Below are 19,935 nucleotides of genomic sequence, written 5' to 3'. Positions count from 1 at the left end.
GTAATTATAGTTCTGTTAATGAGAAAATGGCTTTGCTCAAAGTGTTGCAAATTGGCTAATGCAAATTGTTGCTCATTGGCTAACATAAGTGTTGCATAATGGCTAAGGTAAAATGTTTCACATCGTCTAACAGGAAGTGTTGCTCATTAGCTTATGTAAATTGTTGCTCATTGGCTAAGATAAGTATTGCATAATGGATAACGTAAAGTGTTGCACATCGGCTAATATAAAAGTGTTTGACATCAGCTACCATAAAGTGTTGGACATCGGCTAACGTAAATTGTTGATCAATGGGCAACGCAACTGTAGCATAATGGCTAACATAGTGTCGCACATCGGCTAACGTAAAGTGTTGCATATCGGATAACCTTAAGAGTTGCTCATCAGCTAACGTAAAGTGTTGCTCATTGGTTAACTTAAAGTGTTGTATATCGGCTAGCATGAATGTTGTGTAATGGCTAATGTAAAGTGTTTCACATCGGCTAACCTAGAGTGTGGCATATCGACTAGCATAAAGTGTTGCAATTCGACTATTAAAAAATGTTTTAAATCGCTCAATGTAAAGTGTTGCACATCGGCTAACATAAAGTGTTGCAAATCGGCTAACAGTACGGCCCAGTCCGAATTCTTCCCTTCTCCCTTCCCCTTAGCCCATCCCCTCAATTTGAAGTGGAAGTTTAAGTGCAAGTCATGTCCAGGATTATTCCATCCATTTTCTTGACCGCTGTGTCCCTCTCGGGGTCGCGGGTCCAGGATTATTATTTTTAAATTTCACCCTCCAAACGGAGGGGTCCAAAGTCCACCATTAAGAGTAAACTGCGTCGCGCTGAGAAGCGTTTTTCTTCACGTGGGTGCTCTCTGAACCACAAAGGTTTACATTTAAATGTAAGTAATGAGTTTTTGTTGTAGCATGACCTTTTAAAAGTTATAAAACCGCTGTTGTTATGTATATTCAAGCGCTGTTAGCTCCGCGCTAATGCTAGCGCACCAACGATTATTGATGACATCATCGGATGAAAGTAATGTCGAAAATATTAGACATTATTTTTTTATAACCCTCCGTTATGAAGGGAGAAGGGAAGAATTTGGATTGGGTCAAAGTGTTGAGCAAAAATTAAAGAGTTACGGTTTGTGTTTAAGATGTCACCGACAAGTTTTTCAAGTAGGAAAACGGACTGCGTAGTGACTAAATAAAGTTAAAAGTTAATATGTAAGCGTATGAATGTAAAGCTGTATTTTAGTACTAGATATCTTTAAATGTTTGAGTTTTCCCCTCAGGTTTTAAGGCTATTTTGTTCAACCTCCCTCTAAATGAGCAGCTGCTTTAACCATCTGACATCTCCAGGTGGCTTTGCTTCTTTCATAGCAATAAAAGTGTAAAATCTTTCTGCAAAAGTCGCCACAAGAAAGACCATCCCAACGTTGAGGCACCTCCTTGTCACAAACAATCCTTCTTGTTTGTAACCAGGTTTGGAGGAGGTGGGCAGCTTATACGTCTTCAAGGACGACCGTGTCATCGAGTTTGACGGGGAGCTCTCAGCAGACACTTTGGTGGAGTTTCTGTTAGATGTGAGTAAAACCAAAAAGCACTTGAACCAGAACCCCTGGAGTTCAGATATTTAAGGATGTGTGGATTACTGCAATCTTTAACCTTAAACGTTTAACAATTCAAAATGATCTTTTGCTGTTTATATTAAGCTACAAATTATTATATATATTTATGAATTACTTTTGGCATAAGGGGCCAAAATCCAGAACACACCTAAGGTCGTAGGATAAACATTTATTGAACACAATAAAATAACATTTTTAAAACTTTAACACCATAACTTTTTTACATTATTATGAATTAGATATATATAATTACCTGCGATAATGCTAGTGTGAATGCTGTAAGCTAAATTTGGCCACTGAAGATGCTAGTGCTGACAGCTGAAGATGCTGAAATTGATAGCTATAAACACTGAAGCTGATTACTGAAAATGCTGAAGCAAATAGCCACTAAAATATTTGCAAAATGCTAAAAAGCTAAAAAAAAGAAAAAAACTTAGGTTAGTCCAAAAAGCATGTAGCTGAAAAATAGCTAAACTTCAAAATAGCCTAAAAAACGGAAAAAGCCCAAATTAGCCAAAACAGCTAGCATGTAAATATTAGCCTAACTCCAAAGCAGCCTAAAAACTTAAAAAAAAACCCAAATTAGCCAAAACAGCTAGCTTGTAGCTGAAAAATTAGCTAAACTCCAAAACAGCCTTAAAAAAAACCCCCCAAAAAATCCCAAATTAGCCAAAACTGCTAACATGTAAATATTAACCTAACTCCATAACAGCCTAAAAATAAAAAAAATCTAAATTAGCCAAAACAGCTAGCATGTTAATATTAGCCTGACTCCAAAACAGCCTAAAAACTTTAAGAAACCTAAATTAGCCAAAGCAGCTAGCTTGTAGCTGAAAAATTAGTTAAACTCCAAAATAGTCCTAAAAAAACCCCAAAAAGCCCAAATTAGCCAAAACAGCTAGCATTTAAATATTAACCTAACTCCAAATCAGCATAAAAACTTAAAAAAAAACCAAATTAGCCAAAACAGCGAGCTTGCAAATATTAGCCTAACTCCAAAAGAGCCTAAAAACTTAAAGAAACCTAAATTAGCGAAAACAGCTAGCATGTAGCTGATTTATTAGCTAAACTCCAAAACAGCCTAAAAAAAACACACAAAAAAATAAAAATAAAAAACCTAAATTAGCCAAAACAGCTAGCATGTAGCTGAAATATTTGCTTACCTCCAGAATAGCCTAAAAACTCTTAGTAAATGCCAAAATAGTCCAAAAATCTAGCAGAATGAAATTTTTAAAACTTTAAAACAGTAACTTTTTAACATAATTATGAATAATAAAAGACAGGAAAATTATTCCCGAAAAATCAACTTAAACCTTAAATAACTTTCAATATTTTAGTCACCATAAAAATATATTTTGTCAGAACTATACAAGTTAGAAATAAGCACAAGATAACATCGGACTATTAGTGACAATAAAATAAAAAATGATCTGGAGGGCCGAATCTGGCCCCTGGGCCATGACTTTGACACGACTTAATGCATACTGTGCAGTACATTAGAAAATTAATCAAAACTATAAGATTTCACTTAAAATAACTAACTAAATAGTAAATTCAGTCCAAAAATTGTTTAAAAATCAATAAAAACAATGAAGTTTTACAGTTTCCTAAAGTTTAAAAGCAGCTAACTTTATCCTAACATCCTCTAGGTGCTGGAGGACCCAGTGGAGATTATCAATAATGCCATGGAGCTGCGAGCGTTTGAGAGAATGGAGGAAGACATCCGCCTCATCGGTTACTTCAAAGGAGAGGATTCATGTCAGTTCTTCGCTCTCGTGTCTTGAATCTGCTAGGAATACGGGATCAGATACGCCGTACGGCCCCCAAATGCAAATAAAATATAGAGGCTAATGGAGCCGAACGGGCTGTTACGGATAAACCAGATTCCAGACACTTTCACTCAGTCTCAGGGGAGGCCTTAAATAGCCTGGAGTTCTCCATCTAATAGGTCAAACTGCAATTATAGTTTCCCACACAAAGACGGGGAGAGAATCCAAGATGCTATCCGCTCTGATATGACAGTGGCTGGAATTTTCATCATCTAGTCCATATCCGGCCTCAGATAGGTTGCTCCTTGGTTGTGACCTTGTTGGGGGCAAAGCCAGGGGCAGGTTACAAGTGTGTAAAAGTGTATTAAAAAACACCTATAAGGAAGGTGTTTAAAATCATGAAGAGAATTGCTTTTGCTGCTCACCTTCCACATCACGTTTCTTAAAGGATATGACCAGAATGATGCTAAACTTGATTTTTTCCCCTTTTTTCTCGTGTTGTTTCTAACATCTTACATCTCTTATGAATTTATTTTTAATTTCAGACTACAAAGCTTTTCAGGAGGCGTCTGAGCGCTTTCAACCGTACATCAAATTCTTTGCTACATTTGACAAATCTGTAAGTCTAAGCAAAAGTCTGAATGATCTTTTCATTTTCAATAAAACTCTTTTTTTTAATTGAAAAATGTTTTTTTTTATCCCAATTAAAACAAAACTTCTCACCTCAAATTCAATATTGCATATAAAAAATTAAAATAGATACTAAAAAACACTTTTTTTTTTTTAACTGAAAACTTAAGTGGGAAAAAATTGTTAGCCGATCACAAAAAACATGAAAAAAACATGCAAATAGCATAAAAACGTATTATTTAAAACATAAATAAAAAAAAAATCATAATTTCATTATAAACATTTTGATGTAAACTTAAATGATTTCTTATGGATCTAATCAGGCTTGTTGTTGCTAAAATCCATTGAAAAGCTACACAATATGCTAACAATGTAGCTTTTTGTTAGCTTAGTGATCCAGAGCCATTTTACTGAATTAAAATAAAACATTTACAAACATAATTTTGAACACCTCCATTAAAGTTAGGAAAAAACGACTTAATTACACGGTCCAAATTCAATGAAGCCGTTTCAATGTCTTTTTGATATTTATGCAATTTTACAAGGTTAGCGTTAGCGTAGCCTTGCCTTCAGTAAGCAAAAAATTCAAGTTTAGTTTTTTTTTGCAAAAATTTGAAGTTTATTATATTTTTAAAAATAAAAGTTAAGAATGTTACACAATGTTTCTTTCTAATAACACAACAACTTTTACCAGACACTATGTCCAAATTCCCTCCCTAACTGCTAAAAAACTATATATACGATATAGCGCCCTGGATTTTAAGTGCTATTATGACACAATGCTCACTTCTTTATTTATTTATTTTTTAAACGGCAAATATGAGTATTTTTCTAATACAATTTATGAATCCATTGTGTTCTGATGATAAAAAACATTGGTTTATTTAAAAAAATTATTTAAATAATTTTCCCACAAAAATTGTTCAAACACAATGCACAATCTAGTTACCATTGATGCACACTGGTTTCTCGCAGAGAATTCTGGGAAATTTTTGGAACCCCCAAAACCCCCATAAAATGGTGAACACACTTTGTAGCGCACTAAGAAGTAAAGGAATTTGAATAAAGCCTTCACGTTTTTCTATGCTAGCGCATTAGCATTTTTTTTTTGCTAATGGTTTTTGAACTTAAAGTAAACATAAAGTTGTTTTTTATGGGTTTGTACTAATATTTGTATGAAAATAATAAATTTCCTTTTTTTCTGAAGATATAAATGTAAAAAGATATTCTGCAAATCTCTCTTTGCTAACATGCTAACACCAAGTAAACAGTTAGCTTCACTTAGCACAAAGCTAACCAGCACGTTTCTCCATTTTTTTCTTTACTTTTTTGCTTTGTTGTTTTTATAAAGAATGTAAAACTTATTAAATCACTTTCATTTATTTACATTTAAATCTTACAGGTAGGAACAAATATTTTTTTATTAGCTAAAGGAAGGCTAATGTAGTCTTTTAATGCTAAAAGTAGTTTTATGCTAAAGCTAACTGATAGGATTTTGAACATTTTACATAAAAAAGAATATATTAATTCAGCTTGTACTTCATGACAGTGTTCTCTAATATTTCCTTCTTTTAGGTAGCCAAACATCTCTCCTTAAAGATGAATGCCATTAACTTTTATGAGCCGTTCATGGAGGAGCCAGCCATCCTGCCCGGAAGGCCTCTGTCAGAGATGGACATTGTTGAATTTGTTACCCAACACAGAAGGTGGATTTCTTTATATGTTCAAATTGGGATTTTTTTTTCTCTTTGTGTATATTTGTTCACTGTTGTTTTTTGCAGGGCGACTCTGAGGAAGCTCCGGGCAGAGAACATGTTTGAAACGTGGGTGAGTAAGGCTAAAGCATTTTTGTACAACTACTGCATCCACTCTCATTTATTCTGAATCTTCTCTGTTAAACTCATCCAGGAGGACGACATGGATGGAATACACATTGTTGCTTTTGCAGAGGAAGAGGATCCAGGTCCCTAAAACCTCATTTTAAAAACTTCTTTGTTGTCTTTTTGTGTGACGCATTCCCTCTTTTGTCTTCAGATGGCTACGAGTTCCTGGAGATCCTAAAAGATGTGGCTCGGGACAACACCAACAATCCTGAGCTTAGCATCGTCTGGATCGACCCTGATGACTTCCCTCTGGTTCAGCCTAATTGTTTTTATTTTTTATTTGAAAATATCTTGATCAAACAGTCTTCAGAAACACATTTTTGAATAACTGATAAGACAAACTTGGTACGCCCTGTTCCCTTTAGTTGACCACTTACTGGGAAAAGACCTTCAAGTTGGATCTGTTCAGACCCCAAATTGGTGTGGTCAACGTCACCGATGTAAGTAGAGCCTAAGGCACATGAACTCATAAGGTACTGCAAGTTTTTGGGTCGTCTGGGCGCACATGGGGTAGTAGGAAGGAGTGGCCGCATCTTAAAGGGAGCGCCGGTGTGTCTTTCTATTCCCTGAAAGCTCGTTGAAAATGTCATGTACAATTGTCCAACACATTTTCATTCCCATGTCGTCACATATTGACGTTTGGTTAAGGACCCCTCTGCATCATTCTTTGGCCTTTTGGGTGTCCCCAGCTCGACATTTTTTGACATACTGGCTGTTCTAATTAAATCAAGACTCTGGTCGTTTTCTTGGATGCGGTCCCGGACAAGGACCACACCTCGGGACGCGGCCGGTACCGATACCCTAACCTGGTACTCTGACCCAAGCCTGGTCCGTGTCTGGTACCGGTACCGTAACCTGGTACCCTAACCCAAGCCTGGTCCACGTCTGGTACTGGTACCCTAAATTGGTACCCTATCCCAAGTCTGGTCTGTGTCTGGTACCGGTACCCTAACCTGATATTCTAACCATTGCCTGGTCTGCATCTAGCACTGGTACCCTACCCTGATACCGTAACCCTAGCCTAGCCTGGGCGGCATCTGGTAACGGTACCCTAACCTGATATACTAACCCTTGCCTGGTCGGCATCTGGTACTGGTACTCTAGCCTGATAAACTAACCCTAGCCTAACCTGGTTCTCATCTGTTACCGGTAGCCTAGCCTGATACTCTAACCCTAGCCTGGTCAGCATCTGGTACCGGTATCGATCTGCGTCCATTACTGATCCGCGTCCAGTTCCATCACAGATCCGAGTCTGGTATCGATCTGCGACCTGTGCCAGGTTAAGGTTAGAGTTAGGATACTGGTGCGGTCCACGACCTGGTACCGGCTAGTGGCCCGGATGTTGATTTAATTTGAACAGCCGGCATGTCAAAAAATGACAAGTTGGTTACACCCAAAACATAAATCTTTAACGTGGAGGTGTCCTTTAGCAAACATCAAAATGTAGCGACTTGGGAATGAGAACGCATTGATTTGTCGTGTGTGTGGTAAGTGTATCGTCGAGTACTCGTAATGTAAATCTCACACACATCTGGGTGAAGCTGTTGTACAGTACCCTCACACCACACACAAGTCATTAGTAAGGTACTTACAAGTACTAGCCCTTTAACTGCCACGCACACGGAGCGTACACGTTATATGCAAGTACACGTAGGGCGATAGTAAGATCCTAACAAAAGTATGCTCTATCTCATTTCTAAGGTCAAATTCAAATTCTTCCCCTTTCCCTCCAAGTATCCAAAATAGTTTTTTGGAAGAAGAAACATTGATGACGTCATCAAGTGGGGGTGGCGTTCAAATTAGAAGACACTGTTTTTCCATAACTCTCCGTTTGGATGGCTAAATGTAGCGGTAGCAGAAGAATTCTTGGATTGGATCACTTCCAAATGTTTTTAGGATTTGGCCAAACAGTCGTGCAAGGAATATGTAAAGATCGTGCACTTGAACAGCACTCACATGGTCCTTATGGGGGTAGTCGTAAAAATAGAAAAATGTATAGCACACCTGCGTCTCACCTGCTTCCCCCTACTTTACAAGTATCCGGTACGACCTTTGGCTTGGTTTACCAAGAGGTCTAAGACTTGTACGATCGGAACGCACTCAAAGATCAAACAGTTGCCCTCTTGGTGTTGCACTTTAGGCCGACAGCGTTTGGCTGGACATGTCCAACGACGAGGACCTGCCCACGGCGGAGGAACTGGAGGACTGGATCGAGGACGTTCTCTCTGGGCGGGTGAACACAGAGGACGACGACGAGTATGCGGACGACCACGAAGACGACCATTTCGGTATAGAAGACGAGGAGGAGGGGAATCGAGACCTGGACGAGGAAGACGACGACGAATGATGAGGAGATTGGATCACTTCCAAATGTGTTTGTGTTGAAAATGTAGCAACTTTGAAGAAAGTCGTTGATGTAGTTGGTAGTTTTAAGGTAAATAGAAGGCGATCTTGTACGATTGCGGTGTTCCCTCGTGTATCGTGGAGTACGGTCATAGGCTTTAAAACCTTTCACGATATACTTTATGCACAGAAACCTTCATAGAACAATAAGTCCAGTATCTGATCGTGATCACAGATGTATGTACGCATTCTGTACAAGAGATTGATTGACGAGGTCAACAGCCAATCAGGATGCAGAATCCATAAAAATTCCAATGGAACATTGTATTTCCTGAAGCCCTCTGATGCCACCTAGAGGCTAAAAAGTTCAATCTACTTTGGAAACTCATTAGTCGAACTTGTCATAAAGAATAAATAAAACTGTAAGCTAAATACTCAAGGCTTTGGTAAACATTAATAATTAAAACAATAAAAATGTAAGAAAACCCACTGAAGATCTGCATAATTAGCTCTCACCAAAGCGGGAGATTTGTTCCTCTGTCATGAGCGCTTTCACCTTGAATTATTCAAACCCTAGTAAATAATTCAGAACTGTTTTGCCTGCTAATGGAAGCCGAGCCCTGGACGTTGAGGACGAGGGGGTGCCCGGGGTGAGGCCGGTCCAGAACCAGCAAACGTGGACCCGCTGAACATGAATAATAAATAATTCCAAGGCTGCGTGAGAATGGTTGCTCGCCCCGGAGGTGGGTTGTGATGCCGCGGGTCAGCGGGGCGTCTGGGAGCTTTACACCTCATTTGGACACGGATGCGTTTACGACGAGACCTGAGGCGGGTGGCGAGGAAAAAAAAGACTACAGAGTCATGGTGCAAATGTTTGAGCACGTCGACTGTGATCCTTCATAAATGCTGACTGCAAGGAGAGATTTAAGGCGGCACGGAACAGACAGCGGGCGAGATGTATTAGTGCTGATTTTCAGCTCAAAACCAAGTCATCACAGAGGGAGAAAACACTCCATTTAGATGCAAATGCTCCTCATTTTCCTCCCAATCCATCCTCTTCCTCTTTAGGAAGCGGGGAATGAGGAAGGGGGGGTTTAAGCGGAGGACAGATGAGTTCCGACAAGCCGCCTCGCTCCCCGAGGCTCGGCGAGGGATGAGGTTGTTCGTTTTTTTCTTTTCGCCGGACAGCGACGCTGCTGACATTCATTTACCCACAAGGCCCGGCTGCACGCCTCTGACAGGCTGACGGGCGAGCCAATTACAGCTGAGCTCCACGACAACAAAACGCCACCAAAATAAGACCAAAAAAAAAGGAGCAGATAGTCAGCCTGGGCATGTCACTCGGCGGGGCGGGACACCTAATGCGAGGCGACAGATGAGGGTGTTAGCTCGCCCCGCAGCCGGGCCGGGAAGGTGCTACATATGGAGGAGCTGATCAACTGAACAGCGGGCTGGCTAAGACACAACAAGGAGAAAACTGGAGACTCACAGACTGATGGTTTAGAGTCCGTCTGCAGTGACATCACAAATCCTGTTGATCATAAAGACAGAAATCTAAAATTATTGCTCAGAAAAAAAAATTTTGTAAGCTCAAATATCATCCTACTAGCCATTTTATTTTTTTTAATTATTATTAAATCTTGGTAAATAGTTTGAAAAAAAATTACTTTAAGGGTTAAAAATGACAAAAGCATAAGTTTATTCTTTATTTTTTCTCTTGCAAATATAGTTAATGTTATTTTTTAATGCTTTTAAAAGATTTTTTTTCTCTGAAAAGTCATTAAAAACATTTTTTTTCTCATTTATTTCCTTAAAAACAATTTTATCCAACAAAATTTTACACTTATTATTGCATTTACCCAAAAAGTGACGCTAAATTAAAGGAAAATGAATGCGTTTTCTGCTATTTTAATTATAAAAATTAATTAATTTTAGGAATATAAAGATGATTTTTTTTAGTTTCAAACTTTTATGTAAGAAATATTTAATCTTTTCCTTGTTTTAACTTTTTATTTACAAAATTTCCTTATTTGTTTAACTTGAAAATGATTATAATATTTATAAAAGTTAGATTTTTTTACACTTTTTATTTTATAAAGATTTTTTTTAGATACGGTGGACAGAATTCTAATATATATATATATATATATATATATATATATATATATTTTTTTTTCAAATGTACTTGTTTAGCTGCCAGGTTTGATTAGTTTAAGCACATTTGACTTCCTGTATTATTTAATACATATGACTAGAGCTTAATATAGTCTTAATGTTTCTCTAAGCTAACACAATAGCATTTTTTGCTAACGGTTTTTTAGCAAAAATAAAGCTTTTTAAAGGGATTATCATATGCATTTATTTGTTTTTCTTAAAGAATAAATATAGAAAAAATATATATATTTTCCAAATCTTCGCATGCTAACATGCTAACACGCTAACACCTAGTGACCAGTTAGCTTAATTTAGCGCAAAGCTAACCAGATTTTTTTCTTCTTTTGGTCCCCTTTACTTGTTTTTGTTTGGCTCTTTTTACATAAAAATTAAAACTTATTAATTTTTTTTAATGTTTACATTTAAATCTCACAGGTAGGAACAACGTTTTTTAGCTAAAGGCAGGTTAATGTAAATCTTTTTAATGCTAAAAGTTGCCTCATGGTAAAACACAAGACTACAGGTTAATATGAACATTTCAAAGCTTTTTTGTTCAGATTTTGAATATATTTAAACCTTAAATACCTGCTATTTATGTATAAAGAGAAATTTTGTTTGAACTAAAGGAAATTATAATAAAGTAAACAAACGCTGATGATCCAGAAATCTAAAATGTGTTTTGCTGAAGCGTCACATCAGCTTCATAAATCTGTCCATTAAAGGCGAGAGGGACTGAAATCTGACCAGAGTGTGACAGATGGTGAGCATGAGGAGGAGAGGACGCACACACACAAACACACACACACACTCACACACACACAGTTTACATAAACAAATACAGTTTACAAACAGGAGCCGCAGTCATGTTCGGATCAAAGTTAATCCTCCGGAAAGTAGAAAACTAAAGCTAACCGGTCACATGACTAAAACCTCTCACAGCTTCTCTTTATTGAATTTTTTCCTACAAAATAAAATTGAGCAGAACTGCCTTTTTTTAACCCCTTTGGAGGTAAAGTCTTGCAGTTCCGTTTTTGGCCACATGGAGGCAGTGTAGGATCTTCCACTGTTCCGCAAAGGTGACAGTCAGGTGTGACAAGAAACAGAGCACATATTATTGTAGAATATATTAAAATGGCAATTTTTTTGGCTAAAGAGCTCTTTCAGAGTCTATTATGAACACAGTTACTGCATTTTTCACAATAAAAGTCTTCATGTTCTCGTTACCTTTTGCTGAAATGTCTTATTTTGATAGTCAGGGGTTTGTTTCACATTTTATATGTTCAAAAACAAAAAAATAAATAAAAAATGCTACATAAGATATATATAACTTACAGTAATGAAGATTATTATATGTTTTTAGTGGGATAATGGAAAACCCTCCCAGATCATCATCCTCCCACCACCATGCTTGACAGTTTGTAGAAGGCGAATGTTGGAATATTCTTCTTTTTTGGCCTTATTCTAAAAACAGTTTTTGTGGAACTTAAACAAAATTTCTCACATTAAGCGATAAATATAACATTTAACAAACTTATATGTATTTACGTTTGCTTTTCAATGATCAGCGATGATGACATGAATCTAAATGCTTCTGGAAATGTGTAAAGATAGAAATAGAAATAATCTGAATTTTTGATCAAAATTTCTCAAAAGCTTTGATAATTTCTGAATTTTTGCTGAGTACGTTGAGTTTTTAATAATTAAAGTTGTTTTATGTTTTAAAGTCAGAATTGGCTGTCTTAATTTCAACTTGTTTAGTTCAACTTTTTGCATTTCCAGTCTACCTTCTCATTTTTATAAAAAAAAGTCAACATTTTTAAAATTATATTAAAAAATATGATTTTTAGAAACTTAAAATACTTAAATCACATTTTTTAATAAATAGATATTAAATATTTGAGTGTAAATAGAGACATTTTAGGGATTTTTGCTCATGATGGGAGATAGGTGAGTCCAGAAAGACTTAAACTTTTGAGTCAATTTCTTATATATTTGTTTGAAAATGATTCAGATTTTGTTGTTGGAGCGATCAGAGACGGTTTGAGAGTCACTAAAGAATTCAGTTTGGAGGTTTGCCAAAGTCCTGGAGCTGTGATGTTCTCAAACAGGTAATTTTTTTGATTTTTTATTTTAGAAAAAAATATTTATTTAATGCAAATCTGAGTGTTTAGTTTCAGGTCAAATATGGTTTTCAGTTTATGTGTTTTTATTTGCGAACAGATCCCACGTCCACACGCAGATTAACCAAACAAAGGACGCTCAGTTTTTGCTGAACATTTAAGGAAAATTTGGCATCCCAAGTTTATTTCTTTGTTCCATAAAATCGGCACAGGTGAAAAAAACACAGCCTGACGACGTCTGCGCAGCCGTTTGAAACCAGCGCCGTTTCCCAGACGCCCTTCGGACAGAGTGAGTCACAGTGAAGTGGCCGCCGTAAAGGGTTCCACTCAAAAGTTCCTGCTGTTGAAGACGCCAGGACGGTCCCAGACGGAGCCGCAGTCCCTTGATAATCCCAATGAGCGGAGACTAGTTTCAGTTTGGATCGGCGTCTCAAACGTAACACGTGATTGTGTGGACACAAAAAAGGCGGCGTCCGGAAATCAAAAAGATCAATAAATTTAAATGTGAGCGTGTATATAGATTCATATATAATATTTATAAAAAATCTGAAAAAAGTACAAATAAAAACTTCAAACACTTTGAGAGCGAGGTGACGCGACGACGAGTGTGAGGCGAATAAAAACAAGGTCCTACACCGAGGTCTCCGACTGTAGCCGCAGGACAAACTTGTGGGACTTGGGGTCGATGTACTCCTCGGACATCTGCACGAAGGGGATCCTTTTGGCGGCGATCACCAGGCTGAAGTCCACGCACTTCAGCAGGAAGACGCTTCCGTCTCGCAGACCGCTGGTGACCGACGCCTCGCTGATGAGCGTCCAGTGGCGGGCCAGCCATCGGTCCCGGTTGTACTGCAGGGTCGGACCCGGGGTCAGGTAGCTCTCTAGGAACGCCTGTGAGGAACAAACGCTGTTATTGAGCACGAGAACCGGGAAGAGCTTCACGCTACGTTAACGGAAAAGTAAGTTCTAGCGACCACTTTCAATGAAAAGTCTAGGTTAAAAAAAAAGTCTACATAAAAAAGTACATGTAAAAAAAAATTCTAGGCAAAAAAAAAAATTATACGTTAGAAAAGGTCTATGCAAACAAGTCCATGTTAAAAAAGTCTGCGTAAAAAAAAATCTATGTGAAAAAAAGTCCACGTAAAAAAAATCGACGTAAAAAAAGGTCTATGTTAAAAAGGTCTACGTTAAAAAAGTCTACATTAATAAGTCTACGTTCAAAAGTCTACGTTAAAAAAAGTCTACATTAATAAGTCTATGATAAAAAGTCTACGTTAAAAAAGTCTACATTAATAAGTCTACGTTAAAAAACGTCTACATTAATAAGTCTATGATAAAAAGTCTACGTTTAAAAGTCTATGTGAAAAAAAGTTCACGTAAAAATAATTGACATAAAAAAATCTACATAAAATAAGTCTATTTAAAAAAAGTCTACATTAAGAACATCTATGTTGATAAAAGTCTACATCAAAAGTCTATGTTAAAAAGTCTACGTAAAAATTAGTCTACGTAAAAAAAGTCTATGTTAAAAAAAAGGTCTATGTTAAGAAAAAAGTATTCATTAAAAAAAAAAAGTCTACCTTAAAGTGCATTTTGGGCTTTTGTGTTTTTAAGTCAATTTTTAGGTTCTACATACAAAACGCGACATTGAGTGTTCAAAGTTAAATTTGAATAGAGATGTAAAAGGAGCAAGATTTACAACGCTTTGACATGCGCTACATCAGGTAGCAATATTCCAGTGTGAAATACTCGATGTGTACGTAGCATCAGAACAAAGATGGCGCACCTTGGGCGTCATGTTGTTGGTGATGCAGAAGGCCAGGTGCTGCTGGATGCTCTCCATGCTGTGGCAGTGCTGCTGCTTGGTGGTCCGCAGGTACTTCTGCAGCGCTCGGGCCATGGAGGGGAAGATGGCCTGGGCCGCCTCTCGCGGGTCCATCACGTCCCCCGGCGACTTCTTCTGCTCCTCCTCCTGCATCCGTTTGATGTGCGTGAAGGCCTCTTCAACCGCCACCACCAGCCTGAGGGGAAACCGAAGACTGTAAGTTAGGGGTGTCTGTAAAACAAGGACTCCAGGAGGAGGAGGTGAACTCACCGCGCTTTGCGCTTACGGACGCGCCGCTCGTGCTCCGCCTCCTCGTAGTAGAGCTCGTTGTGGCTCGTGTCGCGGCGTCGGGCGGCGGCGGCGATCATAGCTCTGGACTGGGAGTGGGCGAGCCCTGCTGCCGCGTTGTTGCCGGGTCCGGGACCTGTGATGACAGAACCATGGTGAGCGACTGGCTGCTGCGACGGCGACAGCCTCAGCGGTAAAGGCGGTGAGGGAGGAAACAAGCCCTTTGATGATGACATAAAGAGCAACGAGAGGGAACAAGCTGCCGCCAACCCTCGCTCCGTTTCCTTTCATCACCCGCGGCGTTAAAGCCCCGGGAGCTGACAGGAGAGGCTGTAAACTCGACTTCCTCACTATTCCTGCAAGACCCACATGCAGAAAGGCAATTGAATAACTGCTCTAGTTCACCTCTGATTATTTTCAAAATAAAATGCAAATAAAGTCTGGCAAAGCATGTTATAAATGTAGGGAGGATAAAGAAGAATAAAACAGGCGGATTTCTTTAAACACGCAGCCGTAAAGATTGTTGATCCGTATGAGTCCTGTTAGTTTTGGTTCCAAAAGCCAAAGTTCCCTCATATCTGGTACGGTGACTTCAAGGGAGTTGGCTGAAAATTGATCGTACCATTGTCGTGCATGTGTGGTACCTCTAAGTATTCTTGAAATTAATGTAACTTGCATACTCCTCAGACTGAAAAAATGAAAAATTCCATATGACACACCTGCACCTCAACTACTTCACCCTTACTTACCCTTATGTGTTCTGTAAGTGTTCAGTACAGCCTGTCGCTTGCAACATGCAGTAGAATAAAACATTGTCTCTACGGGCTCACTTGCTGGTCTACGACCTTAATATTTGGTGAGATTGGTCTACGACATTAATATTTTGTGAGGTTGGTCTATAACCTTTATATTTTGTGAGGTTTATATACAACCTAAATATATCATGAGGTTGGTCTATGGCCTTTATATTTTGTGAGGTTGGTCTGCAACCTTAATTTTTTGTGAGGTTGGACTACAACCTTAATATTTCTTGAGGTTGGTCTATGACATTAATATTTTGTGAGGTTGGTCTATAACCTTTATATTTTGTGAGGTTTCTATACAACCTTAATATATCATGAGGTTGGTCTATGGCCTTTATATTTTGTGAGGTTGGTCTACAACCTTAATTATTTGTGAGGTTGGACTACAACCTTAATATTTCTTGAGGTTGGTCTATGACATTAATATTTTGTGAGGTTGAACTTCAACCTTAACATTTTGCGGGGTTGGTCTAGGACCCTATTATTTTGTGAATTTGGTCAACGACCTTAATATTTCGTGAGGTTGGTTTACAATCTTAATATTTCGTGAAGTAGATCTACAACCTTAATATTTTGCAAGGTTGGTCTATGACCTTAAGATTTTGTGAGTTTGGTGTACGACCTTAATATTTTGCAAGGTTAGTCTACAAACTTAATATCTTGCCACATTGGTCTATGACCTTAACATTTTGTGAGTTTGGTCTACGACATAAATATTTTGTGAATTTGGTTTATGACCTTAATACTTTGTGAGGTTGGTCTACAAACTTAACATTTTGCCAAGTTGGTCTATGACTTTACTATTTCGCGAAGTTGATCTACAACCTTAATATTTGCGAAGTTGGTCTATATCCTTAATATGTCGTGAGGTGGTCAACGATCTTACTATTTTGTAAGGTTGGTCTACGACCTTAAGATTTCATGAGGGCCACCTGTGTCTGACTATAGTCCGACCAATTAAAGCTGTGGGATATTTAATATCTATCTTTATAAAAATGTAAAATTAAAACCTAATGAAGGGCTGGGATCAGCACTTCAGTCGAAAATATTGAGTGAATATAGACAACTGGACCAACTGAGTGTGACGACACTTGTAAAATATAGAACCAGAAATCGTCAGTAAACCACCACGTTCATCAAAGAAAAGTCTCTGTAAATATGCATTAATGCGCATTTTTAGAAGAACCAAATAGTCTGATTTTGAAGGGTGAGCTGTTATTTTGTAGGAGCAGCATCTTAATGCACTTTTTTGATAAAGTAGAGTTCTAACTCTTAATAGCATTAAGACAATTACTTTCTTAATTAAATTACTTGAGGTTAGTAAAGTCAGTGCCTTTGTAAAAGGTAGTGCTGGGCGATATGGAAAAAAATTGTATATCACGATATACGAGAATACAGCCACGTTTCCTGCGGGGTGTTCACAGGCGTCTTGAAGAGAAAAAAGTCAGAGAGAAAATAAAAGAGAGCACGGCTCCCGGTAAGGAGTCAGAAGAGAAACGGTCACGAAGCTGCGTCGTCATCCATGACTGATGTCACAGTAGAATGGTAAAGTTGCAGTGAAAATAAAGTTGCAGGGTGAGTAAAAAATCACGCCAAGTCCTGGAGGGTCTGATAATTACATATTTGGCGTAATAATTGATCAAATTACCTTAGCAACGATGTAAACGATAGAGGAGAAACAGACACTTTTCTATCGCCCACATGATATATATCGTCATATCGCCCAGCACTAGTAAAAGGCATAATTAAACTGATTTGATGTATCCAGGATGCTTGAGAATAAAAGAACCCAAACAAAACACGGAGTGGCAGAAAAGCTTGTCAGGTGTCATAAAATCCCTTGAATTCATTTGGATAAAGTGGAATTGCAGCGCTCCGGGCTTTTCCACCCTTCAAATCAAGCTGACGGGAAAGTTGCTAGAAACCAGAGGTGCGAGAGGCGGAGGGTCAAAAATGAAGGATGGAGGACCCGAGAGGAAAACGACAAGACCGTCTATTGATTTATCAGCCGTCTCCGTTGGCGTCCCCCCGCCCTTTGATGTTTGACAGGAGGGGGAAGAGAAGAAGAGGAGTGCGGCGAGTTAGCGCGCCGAAGTGGAGCTGGAGTACACTTCAGGGACCGTCGTAATTTAATAGAGGGTTTGTGTTACATTCTTCCAGCTGTCGTGAGGGGGACTTTTCATCAACCTGAGGCATGCAAAGAGTGAAGAGGAGTGAGGAAGAGGAGGCAGAGGGGTGTTAATGTGAAGTGCAGCGTGCGAGGGCGGCTTTCTGAGCAGCAGCTCTACTTACTGTCCAACAGGTAAGCTTTCAGCTTAGCTTTAAAGATCTCTTAAAGGTCGAGTGAGGAGACAGAAGAGGAGCAGAGTCAGCGTGAAAAGCAGCGGAATGTATACGGACGCGCTTTTTGTCCACGATTACTTTTGCGACTTTCCAAGCAACTATTTGTTTGGTCCTTCAGAGGTTTAAATTCAAAATGACGCATGCAAAAGAAGAATTTGCAAAGAACTATGGGAAAATGGTGCAGATTTCCCAAATAAAATAAAATACAGGGGAGAAATATTATTTCCTCCCTTTTCATGAGTAAAAAATACAATTTAAAGCAGGTAAAAATAATATTATTGTAAAAATATTCGGAACGTAACCTCCTGAATCCACTTTACTTCAAATCACAGGTCAGGATTTGATTAAAATACATGAATTTTTTTTTTTAAACTGTTGTTTTTAATACAAACAGAATTAAAACTTCCATCAGTAAAATATTTCATTGGGCCTAAAAAAAATCTGAAAAGTGACTTTAGAGGGAAAAAAACACAAAATAAATATAAATAATAAATTTATCTTTCAATTTCCAGCAAAAATTCAATATTTTTTTTATAAATTGACTAGTATTTTTTAGCCATTGTGTTTTAGTTATTAGTATAAAGCTACATATTTAAAAATCAAATCAAAGTTTTAAAAAGTATATATCCAAATTTATATTAATTTGAAGAGATAATGATGGAAAATCGACAAATACTTCTTGCTATAGAATTTTTAAGTGCAGTTCACAAGGTTTGTCAATTGGGGGCGGTGTTGCTCAACGTCAACTCTGCACAGGTGTCTTAAAAAAATCCCCAAGAAAAACACGGCGCTATTAGCAACTAATATTTCAATAAATTGCAGTTCCCTCAAATGACCACTAGAGGCAGGTTGCAGGAGTCAACAAATTTCAACTAAATAGAACATCGGAAGTAAATGTACAGTGCTCCCTCGTTTATTGTGGGAGTTAGCATCTAAAAATATCCCGCGATTTGTGAAATTTGCAAATTTTTACGATAATTACGATGTTTGAAGGCTGTGAATCCCAGCACTAGACACAGTTAAAAGTTCAAATCTTCGTAGAAAAACAAGTATTATAGAAGGATCGCGATCAACGATTTCTGTCAACGCATTCCGTACAGGAGAGACAGCATGGAAAAGAAAAAATGTTTGCTAACTTGTACGAAAAAAAATAAAAAGTCAGCAGGATCGCAAAAGGACGAGAGCGTTACTATACGATATACGACCATTTCATAACAATTTGGTCTCTAAAGCTACGTTCACACCACTCGTGATTTGAGTTTCCAGTTTCAACGGTATTGGTTGCCGATTGGAGCGTCACGATAAAGATTCGGTTGCTTCCAGATTTCAAATATTTGAACTTTGGCTAACAATTGGGTCAACCAATCAGGAACTTGGCTTTGGCCCATGATGTGTTGATGATGTAATCAGTGGGTGGAGTCTAAAACAAAAAATAGGGCTGAATAGAATTGTATGTTCATAAAAAACTTCATCTTTGAACATCTTTCAACATCGACTCTTTACAGTGTACAGTGAATGTTTCCGTGTAGCAATGAGGCAATATAGCAACAGTAGCTCCGCCCACATTTGTCGGGAACATCAGGTTTATGTGAATTTAACATCAAAAGAGAGGGAGTGGACGCAAATTCATTGCGTGAATTGTGTTAGTTCATTTCAAAAGAAGTGATGCATTTGTGATTATTTTAACATCAAAATAGACAAAAATACTTAAAAAAATGATGTTTTATGACAATAAATATGATGAACTAGCGCTGTACCTGCGATTCTGTCTGTTCTAATAGTTACTATGAATCCTCGTTTGTCCGTGAAGCAGTGAAGGCACCGCTCTAAGACTCCAACACAACACAAAAGAACACAAAGCATTCCCACTCACCCTCAGCAGAGGCTGCTGGGAACTCACCATCCACGTTGTAGACCTTGAGGCCGGCCAGGTGCTTGGCGGCGCGGGATTTGGAGGCAGAGAGCAGCGCCGGGTTGTGGACTGGGAAATCGCTGTAGTAGTGCTCGATGATGGCCAGGGCCGCCCGCTGAATACTGGAGAGGAAGAGAGGCTTTAATCCGAGGGGAAATCAAGACGGCTTTAGGCCAAAGCTTGAGCTGGAAAATCAGAAGAAATTAGCCACAAGACTTTTTTTTTTTTTTGGAGGGAAATCCCTGTAGAAC

At 38.3% G+C, this 19,935-nt stretch overlaps 2 protein-coding genes across 4 annotated transcripts in view; one reads left to right on the top strand and one right to left on the bottom strand.

Moving 5' to 3' along the window:
• The window catches only part of LOC112160079 (calsequestrin-2), a 17,158-nt gene extending 8,487 nt beyond the window's left edge, over positions 1–8,671 (top strand). Inside the window, exons 4-11 of the mRNA XM_024294438.2 lie at positions 3,264–3,372; positions 3,929–4,002; positions 5,589–5,719; positions 5,795–5,840; positions 5,922–5,976; positions 6,048–6,148; positions 6,262–6,336; positions 8,037–8,671. Coding sequence (XP_024150206.1) covers positions 3,264–3,372; positions 3,929–4,002; positions 5,589–5,719; positions 5,795–5,840; positions 5,922–5,976; positions 6,048–6,148; positions 6,262–6,336; positions 8,037–8,243 — 798 coding nt within the window. The 3' untranslated portion in view covers positions 8,244–8,671. The remainder of the gene's footprint in view (positions 1–3,263; positions 3,373–3,928; positions 4,003–5,588; positions 5,720–5,794; positions 5,841–5,921; positions 5,977–6,047; positions 6,149–6,261; positions 6,337–8,036) is intronic.
• A 3,843-nt stretch (positions 8,672–12,514) lies between these two features.
• vangl1 (VANGL planar cell polarity protein 1) overlaps positions 12,515–19,935 on the bottom strand; it is a 65,282-nt gene continuing 57,861 nt past the window's right edge. The window contains exons 6-9 of one of the 3 annotated variants that reach the window (XM_024294497.2): positions 19,646–19,806; positions 14,609–14,762; positions 14,300–14,534; positions 12,515–13,404 (exon numbers count right to left, since the gene is read on the bottom strand). In XM_024294497.2, the coding sequence (XP_024150265.1) occupies positions 13,144–13,404; positions 14,300–14,534; positions 14,609–14,762; positions 19,646–19,806 (811 nt within the window). In that variant the 3' untranslated portion in view covers positions 12,515–13,143. The remainder of the gene's footprint in view (positions 13,405–14,299; positions 14,535–14,608; positions 14,763–19,645; positions 19,807–19,935) is intronic. The other 2 variants (XM_024294498.2, XM_036215687.1) reach the window with 2 other exon arrangements.

The sequence above is a fragment of the Oryzias melastigma genome, linkage group LG2 (genome assembly GCF_002922805.2).
Source record: "Oryzias melastigma strain HK-1 linkage group LG2, ASM292280v2, whole genome shotgun sequence".
Classification (NCBI taxonomy): domain Eukaryota; kingdom Metazoa; phylum Chordata; class Actinopteri; order Beloniformes; family Adrianichthyidae; genus Oryzias; species Oryzias melastigma.
The sequence above is the reverse complement of the archived record's forward strand: the minus strand, read 5'-3'. Positions and strand labels throughout refer to the sequence as shown.